At 38.4% G+C, this 11854-nt stretch overlaps 1 protein-coding gene across 1 annotated transcript; it reads left to right on the top strand.

Annotated features, from left to right (window-relative positions):
• Positions 1 to 105: 105 nt before the first annotated feature.
• SEH1L (SEH1-like (S. cerevisiae)) lies at positions 106 to 11573 on the top strand (the record flags this gene model as incomplete). Its single annotated transcript, XM_009696457.1, has 8 exons — positions 106 to 156; positions 1194 to 1340; positions 3340 to 3551; positions 4820 to 4918; positions 6051 to 6191; positions 6498 to 6655; positions 7316 to 7466; positions 11109 to 11573. Coding segments are annotated over 8 exons (1149 nt in total), but the record flags the coding sequence as incomplete, so codon positions are not given.
• Positions 11574 to 11854: the final 281 nt, after the last annotated feature.

Below are 11854 nucleotides of genomic sequence, written 5' to 3' on the forward strand. Positions count from 1 at the left end.
TGTGTGTGTATATGTGTGTGTGTGTATATTAATGGCTGTGTTTTGTAGTACTACTTTGTAAACTTTATGTGCAAATTGTGTGATTGTATTTTGATTTCTCAACAGGTCTGGGACAAAAGTGAAAACGGGGATTGGCATTGCACTGCCAGCTGGAAGGTTTGTATTTATAAAAATTACACCGTTACAACCACAATTTCTCCTTTGTTTTTGAAGAAACGTACTTAGTTTTTGCTGACTTGCAAAGTAGAAATACTTTTGGTTTGTTGTAGATCCTGTATTTCTCACGGTGAAATACTTTTTCTCTGCTTTTATAAAACATCTCTAATGCCCCTCACTTCAAGCAGAGGCTAGCATGCAGTCTCATATTATTAGTACTTAGTTCTGTTGGCAGACTTTGTCATCAGTAAACATAGCAGTAACTGGTGTTTATGGAGTTGGAAAACAGTACCTTCATTTTTAATTGAATGTTTCCTTTTTGCATATTGTAAGACTTAAAAGAAAAAAAAAGAAAAAGGAAGAGGTCTGGCTATTAGGTGTTACAACATCTGACCGCTTTTTTTTTTTTTCCCCAAAACCTTTCTGAGAACTGTGTCATATCGAGAGGCTGCTTCATCAGGATAATTAGTGCCTTCAGCTTCTGAATTGTCCTTGAACTTGTATTTAATAGGACCACAATACAATAATCCCTGTAGATGGAAATGCAAGTGAAGCTTTTGAACTCCCCTTCTCTAAAAAAAGCAGCACAAGGTTGACTAGGTATGAGGGAGGAGTTTCATGTAAAAAAAGGAGAAGATAAGTAATGCTCTGTCCATGCTTTGGAAAAGTACAGGCAAGCTTGGAATGAGCATGGTAATGGCTGAAAATTGAAAACAAAAGTGTACTTTTTGTGTCAAGGCAGAACCTTAGCTTGGAACTTACGGTTTAAAGGAGTAATAAATAATGCCTTGAAATACACTTGTAATAGTTACCTTTGTACCATTAACTAGTAGCAACAAAACTTTCCAGTGCTTATGGGAATAAACAAATGCAACGGCTGCTGCCTAACTTTGAGCTGTATTGAAGAACATAGGTTTCAGAGGAATAGCATGTCTCCTTCCTAGAATTTGCTTCTGCGGAAAGCCATGAAAATGTATGATCGCTTGGACTAACACAACGAGCGTGTTTCCCTAGAGTGTTCTGGTGTTACCTTGCAGACACATAGTGGATCTGTGTGGCGTGTGACGTGGGCCCATCCGGAATTTGGGCAGGTCCTGGCTTCCTGCTCGTTTGATAGAACGGCGGCTGTATGGGAAGAAATAGTGGGAGAGTCAAATGATAAACTCCGAGGCCAGAGCCACTGGGTGAGACTTTAACGTATTAATTACAGTTTCTGTATGTTCTCAGATAAACAGATTTACTGTGCCTCATTGATTTCTTTGCTTATCTTAATGGGCTGAAGCTCTAAACTGTTTAAATTCCAGAATTAAACGGAAGACTGAACATGAAAATTGTTCTAAATACCGAGCTACTGGCCGTTTCTGGTTTTGCAACATATTTTCTGTTCCTGAAACAGAGAAAGCACTCTGTTTCCTAACGTTAATAGAAAGTGTTCCTGATTTTGCCTATGTTTTGTTAATTTGTGGCAATATTCCAATCTAGAGTAAGTATTTTTAAAGCATTTGGGGAAAACAGCTAAATGGCAACATTGAGGCCAATTACTGTCACTACTGTTGGTCTTCTTAATAAAGTGTTCCCTGGCAAACAACTTGCAGACATGGATTCCCATCTACAGTAGAATTAAAGTTGTGGGTTTTTTCTTCTGTGACGAGCTGATTTGGAATTGTCTCATGCTGATCTTTTGTTTGCAAAATGAAAAAGAACAGGTTTTGGGGGGAAATAGTTTGGTCGGAAGTGGATGTTCTGGGTAGCATTTAATCAAGGGAATTTTAGATCTAAACATTATTTTGCAGCTTTTCTTCACGTGTAATCTTCTATAAATCAGTATAGCGTTTTGTTTTAGGTTGCTAAAATATCTGTCGTTTTCTACTTTCTACTGAAGTTTTCTAATGTGAAAGTACGTAATTGTGAAGAGTTGCGTTGTCAGGACCTTTGGCACCCCGTGGGGGGGCACGGAAGCTGCCTGCCCTGTGCAGGAGGCACTTCTGATGCACAGTTTCCAGCTCAAACTCGTACTTTGTTGGCAGGAGAGGGGACAACTTGAAAAACAAATGTTTACAATGTTTTCCTTTTTCACCCTAGCTAATCTTCCTGTCAAATGTCTGCTGTATTCACTCAGGCCCTTAGCAGAAATACTTCTTGTTTTGGTGCCTCGGTTGGAAAATGCTTCACTGTAAACTTCAGCAGCACTGAAACGAGAAAGCGGCGTCGGTAGGCGTCGCAGTTAATATTGCCACTAGAATGAACAAAGAGGATGGTTTCAAATTGCCTGTGGCCAATACTCCTGTATTTATGCTTATGTTACGTGTTGGGTAGTGGTTTGGTGTTTTTGTTTTTTGTTTTTTGTTTTTTTTTTTTTTACCTGAAGCGCATGATCTAAACAACTCTTTTTGGTATCGGAACTTTGATGCCACTGTGAGTATAGCTCTTGATGCTTGAAATCGCATCAGTGCAATGATCTGTCATGTCTCCAATTCATTGGTGTATAAAGATACTTTTTTTTTTTTAGTTCTTGATGGAAGAGGTAAGTGATCCTATTAAATGGTGGTGTTGGCGTTAATCTCTATCCTAAGTTTCCCATAGCAGAGTCTCAGATGTCCCATCTTAGAAAAATAAGTAATTTATTTGGATGGTATAGCAGAATGACAGCTCGAACTGGGTACCTCCAGGGAGGGACCCTGAAACAAAGAAAGCCTGGGCTTTTAAACCCTTACAGTCCGTGCACCCTCTCTTCAGGCGCCTTTTGGCCCAATGCTCAGTCTCTCCACGCGCTGTCCACGCCACCTCTTGGTCCAACGGTAATTTGTGGTCTCGGGGCTCAGCTGTTTCTCTGTGGTTTTCTGCCTCCGAACTCCCGACGGGCCATTTGTTGTCCTTATCTCGATGGGTTGCAGCTTCTGCTGACAAAGTTTCCTCCTTCTTTTCTTCAAGGCCCCCCGTAGCCAAGCAACTGGGTCAAGGATGAGTTTACGACACGTGACCTGGAATTCCTTCTCCTGCTAACTAATGCCAAGCAAAGTTACTCAGACAAAAGAATATACTTGAAAGAATAGAGTACGATGAAAAAGTTAGGTTGATTAAACTTATTCTGCAATATCAGACTTTCATTAGCCTTCCCTAGGGAATAAATTTTTGATGGAAATTTCTAGCATTTCCTTCAAGAATTTCTGCCTTTCTTTGCAGGTAAAGAGGACCACTCTAGTAGACAGTAGGACATCGGTTACAGATGTGAAGTTTGCTCCCAAGCATATGGGTCTTATGTTAGCAACCTGTTCAGCAGATGGAGTTGTAAGGATTTATGAAGCTCCAGATGTGATGAATCTCAGTCAGTGGTCACTGCAGCATGAAATCTCCTGTAAGCTAAGCTGCAGTTGTATTTCTTGGAATCCTTCAAGGTATGTTATTAAAACTGTAGGTTTTGCTTTATGACTGTTTAAGCAGAAGATCCGAAGAGTTAGTTCTGAAAATTTGTAGAATGCATGCTAAAATGTGGATGGAGAAGATTGACTGTACATTACTCAGCCCTGAAAGAAAGCTGCTAACATTTCTTTTAATAAGGGAAGTTTGGCAGAGCCAGAGAATTGTTACAAAAAGTCCACCTGTGCTCTGTGAGGAAATATTCCCAGCTTCATTATTTTTAGCAAGTAATGAGCTAAAGAGCTACAGAGTGCTCTTTATTTATCCCACAAAACTTAACTGGGATTTTCATAAGAGACAGTGTTTATAAAGGGACAATTCCTGTCGCTTTCTTCTTTCCTTAAGAAAGATGTTGCAATAGGTAATAATTTTGACAGCTCTAACAAGGACACACACCTGTGCCAGTGCAACAGAGGACCAGGAACCACGAGAATCTGCCTAGTACAAGTACAAAGCCTAAAAGTTGTTCTTTTAGGTACATCCTTAGGGGCTCAGCGATATACTTAACCTCCTTGAGCAGGAAGGAGTCAGAGAGGAGCTTGGTTGGGGAGTCCCTGCCCCGAAGAACGTGCAGAGGTTCTCCTTCCCTTCCCATCTCTCATCCTCCCCCAGCAACAACCGGAAGGGAAAAACCATTCAGGGCTGAACTGCTCTGGATTCTGGTTTGTCCAGAAGCACTTCGTGGCTTTCCCTGCAGACCTGGTGGTCTGTGTCCTGCTGATCCAGGGATTCTTCTCTTCATTAGCAGGAGTCTGGGCCCAAGGTTCAGAGTGCAGCCTTTCACTTTAACGCGTGGGATGGGGTTAAAAGTTGGTTTAAAAACTAGAACTCCTCTACATTTAGCTTTTGTAATCTATCTTCCAAAACCTGAATGAAATCCCACTAAATTAATCATTAAAAGTACTGCAAAGAATGCAGACTCTGCTGTGAAACTTATGGCAAATACTTGACTGCAGATGCATATATAAAATCAATCCTACTCTCTGGGAGATCATCTTGAATTGCCAAATAATGTTCCCTAATGATTTCACCTTTGCGGGTGTATGAAGTGGGCTTTCAGATCAACAGAATGGAGATTGTACCGGTAACTGTGAATAGCACTAACTCATGTTGCCTTGTGACTTCCACTCCCCCCGCCTTGTGATTTTTCTCTGTATAGATAATGTGTCTGAAATGTAAAAATTGGCTTGGTGTACTTTTTGTGGAGTCATTTGTAAATATAACAGTATTTATTTTCACCTTTTAGCTCTCGAGCACATTCTCCAATGATAGCTGTAGGAAGTGATGACAACAGTCCAAATATATTGGCTAAGGTTCAAATTTATGAATATAATGAAAATACCAGGTATGCTAAATGACAATTTATAACATTTCTGGGATCTTAAAGTAGTTTGTAATATACGGCCTTTTGCTTTATTCCTGTCATTAGATGTGGAGTGGGGTAGTAAATAGTAATACTTAATTCTGTCTCTGAGCCTTTGGATGGGAAAGGAGAGAGAGACCTCAGAATGGTAACTGATGTTAACGGACATGATACTGATAATTGTTTTCCATCTCAGTGCAGAAATGCCAGTGTTCTTATTGGCATTTTGAAGGAAGAATTGTTGTTTCTACTTCTACTAATTTATGTACTTGATCTTGCACAAGGAATTAATAGGGCAAAGTTGAAATTTGAATTGCATTGCACTAGGCGCTGTTCTGTTCAAGGTGACCTTAAAATGTTTTTAAATTTTGAATTGCACTGCACTAGGCGCTGTTTTGTTCAAGGTGACCTTAAAATGTTTTTAAAAGCATGTTTATAATGACAAAGTTCTGCGAGTTCCTAGCGTTCTCTGGAAGTTCGGGTTGTACGCTTAAGAATTCAGAACGAGAAGAGGCCAGGAAGTCTGTGCACAACCACTTTCACTTAAATGATGACAGAGAACTTGTGTTTCATTCAGGGTGATTGGTGTGGGAAAGGAGCCAAGGTGTTTCGTGGTTTTATGCCTGGCTTCAGACAATGTTCTCTGTGCATTAACAATACAGAGAAGTTGCTGTAACTTATGTGGTGGTAAATAAGAAAATGGAATACATGTTTATCATACAGCGGAGGAGACAGATAGCGGCCTGCTTACAAGCACAGAAAATTTAGTAAGTTACTGAGATACAAATTCCCTTTAGATTTGTGAACGTAAGAACCTTTTTATTTCCCTTTTCCAACTGTAGACAAAAATGTTCTTTGTACTGGAATCCTTGCTCTGTTGTATAATTTAGCATACTGTTGTTAGTAGTTACTGTATCTGATGTACTCAATTTCTGAGGAAATCAGCTTGTAATTATTACTTGCAATTAAATTTATATTAAGAAAATATTTTTATTTTTGCAAGTCTCATCATGTATACTAACCTCTTGTTCCCTGGTCCACCATCTCTGGTTTATATAATTTGCATCACTGGCTATTTTGATGGCATTAAAAGTTAATTTCTTACGCTGTACAGGAAATACGCAAAAGCAGAGGCTCTGATGACAGTCACAGATCCTGTACATGATATTGCATTTGCTCCAAATCTGGGAAGATCCTTCCACATCTTAGCTGTAGCAACCAAAGATGTACGAATTTTCACACTAAAACCTCTAAGGTGAGCTTAAAAGGAAGATAGTTCGGTACGATCTGGTGCATACTATATAGGCTTATTTTAATAGTATCTGCAAAGCAAAAGTAGTAACTGAATGTATGCACGACTGTTTTTTAGCTGCTTGATTTTTAAGATGACAGGATTGTGAGCGAGTCTATAATTTTGTCTGAATACCTCTTGATAACTGCTGATCTAGTAACGATTGTTTTATAAACTCCTTGAAAGATGTAGTCCTCTCTTTTTGTCATCGTGTTCAAGCCCAGACCTTTGAACAGTTGTGTGCAGAACTGTCACTTTTCTCTTAAACAGGAAAGAATTGACTTCATCTGGAGGACTAACAAAATTTGAAATTCATATTGTGGCACAGTTTGATAACCACAACTCCCAGGTGTGGCGAGTGAGCTGGAATATTACAGGCACAGTGCTTGCCTCCTCTGGCGATGATGGCTGTGTCAGGCTCTGGAAGGGTAAGGTCACCTGAAATACATTAGCTTTGTAGTATGCTGAATATACTTGAGAAATTTTACTCAAAAAATAATTTTGGAGTAAAAGTTCATTTTAGATTTGTGAATGACAGATTTTTATATTCCTAGTTACATTTCAAAGGAAACAATTTTCTGTGCTGGAACATTTGCATGACTTAGGCTGCTGTGAATAGTTGTTACTGGACCCTCAAATTGTTTCACCAGACTAAGGCTATGTAAAGGTGTCATTTCTAAAATTAACGTCTGTACTGCATTACTATCTTTGCCCACTGCCAAAACCAGAAAAGCTACATTCAGTCACAATGTTCAGGCAAACTGGCTTTTTTTTCTGTTCACATTTCCAAAAGCAACAAAAAAAAAAAACCCAGTGGCAGTTTCCTCATCCATTCTTATTTCTTTCTCAGTATTCTAATAAAGGAAACTCATTCTTGTTACTCAACAAAACTGAATTTTAAATCGTGCATAGGCAGAGAATGTCAGACAGCTAAAGGGCCAGATCCTCAGCTGTTTGGAATTTACACATTGGTATTGAAGTTCAATTCTAAGTCACACCAGGTGCGTAGCAGTTGAAACATCGTAGTTGTATCAAAAGCTGAGCTTCGGAAGAGAAACTAACAGTTTTTTCTGTATCTATATTTGCAGCTAATTACATGGACAACTGGAAGTGTACTGGTATACTGAAAGGTAACGGGAGCCCAGTGAATGGTAGTTCTCAGCAGGGAATTTTTAATGCCTCTCTAGGTTCAGCCAATACAAGTCTACAGAATTCACTAAATGGATCATCTGCCAGCAGGTAGGTTACTTAGTAGAGAGATTGAATTTCAGTAAATAGTCTCTTTTCTGAATCTTCTTAATTTCACTTAGCTTTCATGTTCGTTTTGTAATTTTTAAGTGCAATGTCATTTATGGCATGAATACTTCTACAAGCTCTTCTAGTTTTGCTCTGTGATGGTGTCTGTTATGCCAGTGTTAAGAGGAAGATGAACAAAACCGTAAGCCATACTGAACCATTCTGTATAAATAAGCAATGTAAACAACTACTTTCACTTTTACTCCTTTCAAAAATAGTAAAAACAACTTTTCTGAAATAGTTTCAAACAAAGAGGAACTTCATCATACTGCTGTGTGACTGCCCCTTTGTTTTAGATGCACATTTAAAAGTGGAGCAAAAATGTCAGCAGCAAATTCTGTTTTTCACTGGGATAATGTAGCAGAAAGGAAGGAGGAAAAGATACTTCGTAATGAATGGTTTCAACAATCATAGGCCAGTGTTAGTTTACTTGCATTTTTGCAGGTGTAACATCAACTGAATAAAAGTTTTGGTTTTTTAATCTTCCTCATATGGCATTCTTACTACAGATTAATTTGCTTTCTCTGTTATGTTTTTATTCTGTAATAACTGCTGTTTAGTAGGTAAATTTAACTGCCTCTTCTGAAAACCATTTTAACTTGTGCACACCAAAATCTAGAAATAGACCGAGTCCCACATTTGTACGGTGGAGTGTGTACAATCAACTTTACGGAATGTATCCTATGTAAGGACTAGATGTGGCCAAATTCCATAGCAGGAGCTTCCAAGTTTTGTGGCCACCTTTTTATTTTTTTAATTTTTTTTTTTCCACCCCCCGCCCCCCCCCAAATGGATAGCCTCCTTTTCCATCCATGTGCAGGTACTAATACTGCTTTTTTCAGTTTAAAATGCTGATATATAAAGTATGATGACTGTTTGCTTTCGGAGGGTAGCCTTTGCCCGCCGCTCCCCCCTTCAGCAGTCAGCCCTGAAGAGCAGTTCTGGCTCCAGAGCCCTGGCTGTGTTGAACAGAGAAGGGCTTTCCCACCTTCCTCGTGAGAGACACGGGAGAGCAGGAGGTGGTAACGGGCCAGGTCTCCAGCAAGAAAGGAGGGCAAAATGGTCCTGGTCATCTGGTTCCAGGTGCTGCTCACAGTGTAGCAGAAAAATGCTGAAGTGCACTCCTGTCGTGGAAATGTGATTTCCAGAGCTACAGAACTTTGTTCGCTTGGGCTCCTAGAGGGAGGTGCCGGCTATTTGGTACCTCTTTGGTATAGGGTGCGGTTGCACAATCTCCTTATCCAAGACTGTGCCGCTGTGCGCCCCGCTCCGCCCCACGGGGGTTGTGCTCCTCTCCCTCAAGTGGCAGTGAGCCGCTGTGAAACTCAGATTCCTAGTGCTGCTTTAGACTCCTTCCATTGCTCTCTATTTTGGAAGCAGGGCTTTTTTGTTTTGTTTTTTAATAAATTATTCTTGGCTCCAATTTGGAATTAACATTCTGTTGCAGAATTAAGACTGTGGCTGTGGAATTTCAGAATACAGGGTGTCTTGTCCTAGGATTGGGCCTTACTATAAAAAAGACGCACTTAACTACAAAAGAAAACATGTAATCACGTTGGCTTGAATAGCATAAGCACAGTTGCTAACTTTTGATTTAGTGTATTAACACTTACAATAAACGTTTATGTACTGACATTTGACTAAATTGGTATGCTGCAGAGAATTTCTTTTGTCTGTGACTGTAGGTGCTATGTTTCAGTGTCTATACATTTAAACACTTAAAACAGCTAAGCCATGGGCAGATCTGGAAAACTTTGTTAAAGCGCGATCACCAGACTGGATTTGTAATCAAAATAGTTTCAGAACAGATGATGTAGATTGTTGGAAAATAAATCAGTAGGGCTATATTGTTATGTTGATGTAATTGTGTGTCCAGATTTATGATACAATTTCCATTCTCCATTTGTATTATGTCCTTTTTAACAGAAAGCAGAGCTGATACCAAGCTAACTGGAGTAACTTTGGTGTTTTGCTGCTTGTTGCATGCACACAGGAATGGAAAACGAACTCCTTTTTCCCCTCCCCAACGCCGTTTGACCTCTCCCAAGACACCAGCAGCCTGCTAACTACTAAATGCTATTCAAAAAGCCTTTTTAAAACACGTTGTGTACGTTTTTTGTACTAGCCTGCACAGTTTGATAGTGTTGGAACTCCTGATAGGAAAATACTTGGAGAGGCTTCTTGTTCAGGAAAAAAAAAAAAAACCCACACAAACAAATCAAACCCCAAAACCTATATCAAAACTTTTTTTTTTTTTTGAAAGCTTGTCAGATTAAAAGACTAGTTCATGACTAAAAATCAGAATTTCTGTCCTTGATTGGGATGGGAGTAGGGGAGTGGCTGTTAAAATAATTTTCATTAAAATTGTTTTGATAACTAATTTGTTTTGCATTTCATAGTGTTCAACATTTGATTAAGATTCCTAAACATCACAAGTTTGTAACTGCTTCATAACATATGCAACTGTTAGTTTTAAAGGAGTAAGAAAGCTGTTTTGACAATTGTACAGATGGTAGCTTTTAATAGTTTGGTATTCCTTCATTTATACCTTAGTATGACTTCAAATAAACGTTTTGTAAGTACTGTCATACTTTCGTCATCCTAAGAGAAGTACTTTTTCTGATATGTACTTGTACATTCCTATGGTAATAATTCCATGGACTAACTAAAATTCTCTAAGCATAGCATCCTAAAAAATGCAAACACTTGAGCCATACAGGGATTGAAACCAAAATGCAGCTTGTTGTGAATTGTCTTGTAATTCCTTTATGTAAGTCCACAGAACTGTAAACAAGACGGAAAACATCTGTAGGTATCTAATTTAGTTACACTAAAATGCACAAGTATTACGGGTAAGTTCTATAAAAACAGCAGAAAAATGACATGAAATGGCCTAATTCTGAGCATTCACTAGGAATCTTAAATTTACTACGAGGATTTTGCAGAAATATGTAAATACATACAAAGACTGTATTTCATTGAAAGTAGTTATTCTCTGTAAATGTATATTATAAAATCTAAAGTATTGTAAAAACAATGATGTTTTTACGTCTATTCTAGAAGTGCTGTGAAGTTAATCTGAATTAGATGCATATGCAGAAAATGTACTTGGATAATATTTAATGTATGTTTTGTGTCACAAATGAAGCGTTACTAAAAGCTCTGTTAACAAATAGCAGGAATTCTGGGAGAATGAAAGCCTGTTAATAGCTGTGCTACAACATCCTTTTGGTTTCCAAAACAATCTGTTCTTTTGTAAAAATGTATGCTAAGGTTCTTATTACGGTATTCTCTATGAATTTCAGTGGAAAAGATTGTACTTTCCTTTAAAGAACAGTTTCCAGATTTCTCTTGTTTTGAATTACAAGCCTTGATTTCTGATATTATGTTCTATTGGTTTTGGCATGGATGTACTAAAGCCTTTTTTATTTTTTTCCAGCATGTCTTTTCTCCCCTTTGGTTCTCCTTGTATTTACTACCTTTCTCTTTTTCTTGTTTTGTTTTTTTTTTGTTTTGTTTTGTTTTGTTGTTTTTTTTGTTTGTTTGTTTTTTTTTGGTGTTTTGTTCCTTTCTTAATTGTTTCAGGTATTTCTTTCCCCCTCTGGATTCCCCACGGGCTGGATCGAGATGGTCCAGTCATGCCCAGCTCCTTCCTCCTCCTCCTCTGATAGAGCACTCTTGCGATGCTGACACTGCCAACCTCCAGTATCCTCACCCTCGCAGACGATGTGTATCTCGGCCTCTTAATCTGTTACCTGAGAATGAAGGGGTTTAACGTGTTACTTTAAATAAGCTCGGAAGGGCCTTATTCTGGTGTTTGTGAATGCTTCCGTTTCTGGCTGCCTTTGTATTTCTTCTCTCCTACAGAAGATTTTAAACAATTTGGGAACTTCACGCATGTTTCGCAGAAAAACCTACAACATTTGGAACATGTTATTTATGTTTGTGTATCAAAGGAACATTTTGATCTGTACCCTTTGAACTATGGCAACACATACAAACGGTATTAACCACGAGCTATTTACAGAGTAGCTGACTTCAATGTGCCTGTCTTTTCTTCTTTCTTTTTTTTTTTTTCCTTTTATTTCTGGAATATTTTTTTTTTGTATATTGCACTGCCAAGTGTGAAATCCCATTCTCAAAATTAAACATGCCTTCAAGAAGTTGTTGAGTAATTAAAGGATGATATTGGATCCACCCGTGAAAGAAACAAAACCATTCCTGTGTATACTGCAGCAAAATAGTTTGGTGGGTTTGGTTACTTCAGAATTTTCCATCTTGCTGTATAAATATTTAAATTTTATAATTGTGGTTGACTAATAAATTTATTC

Source organism: Cariama cristata, unplaced genomic scaffold, assembly GCF_000690535.1.
Source record: "Cariama cristata isolate BGI_N322 unplaced genomic scaffold, ASM69053v1 scaffold11483, whole genome shotgun sequence".
Classification (NCBI taxonomy): Eukaryota; Metazoa; Chordata; class Aves; order Cariamiformes; family Cariamidae; genus Cariama; species Cariama cristata.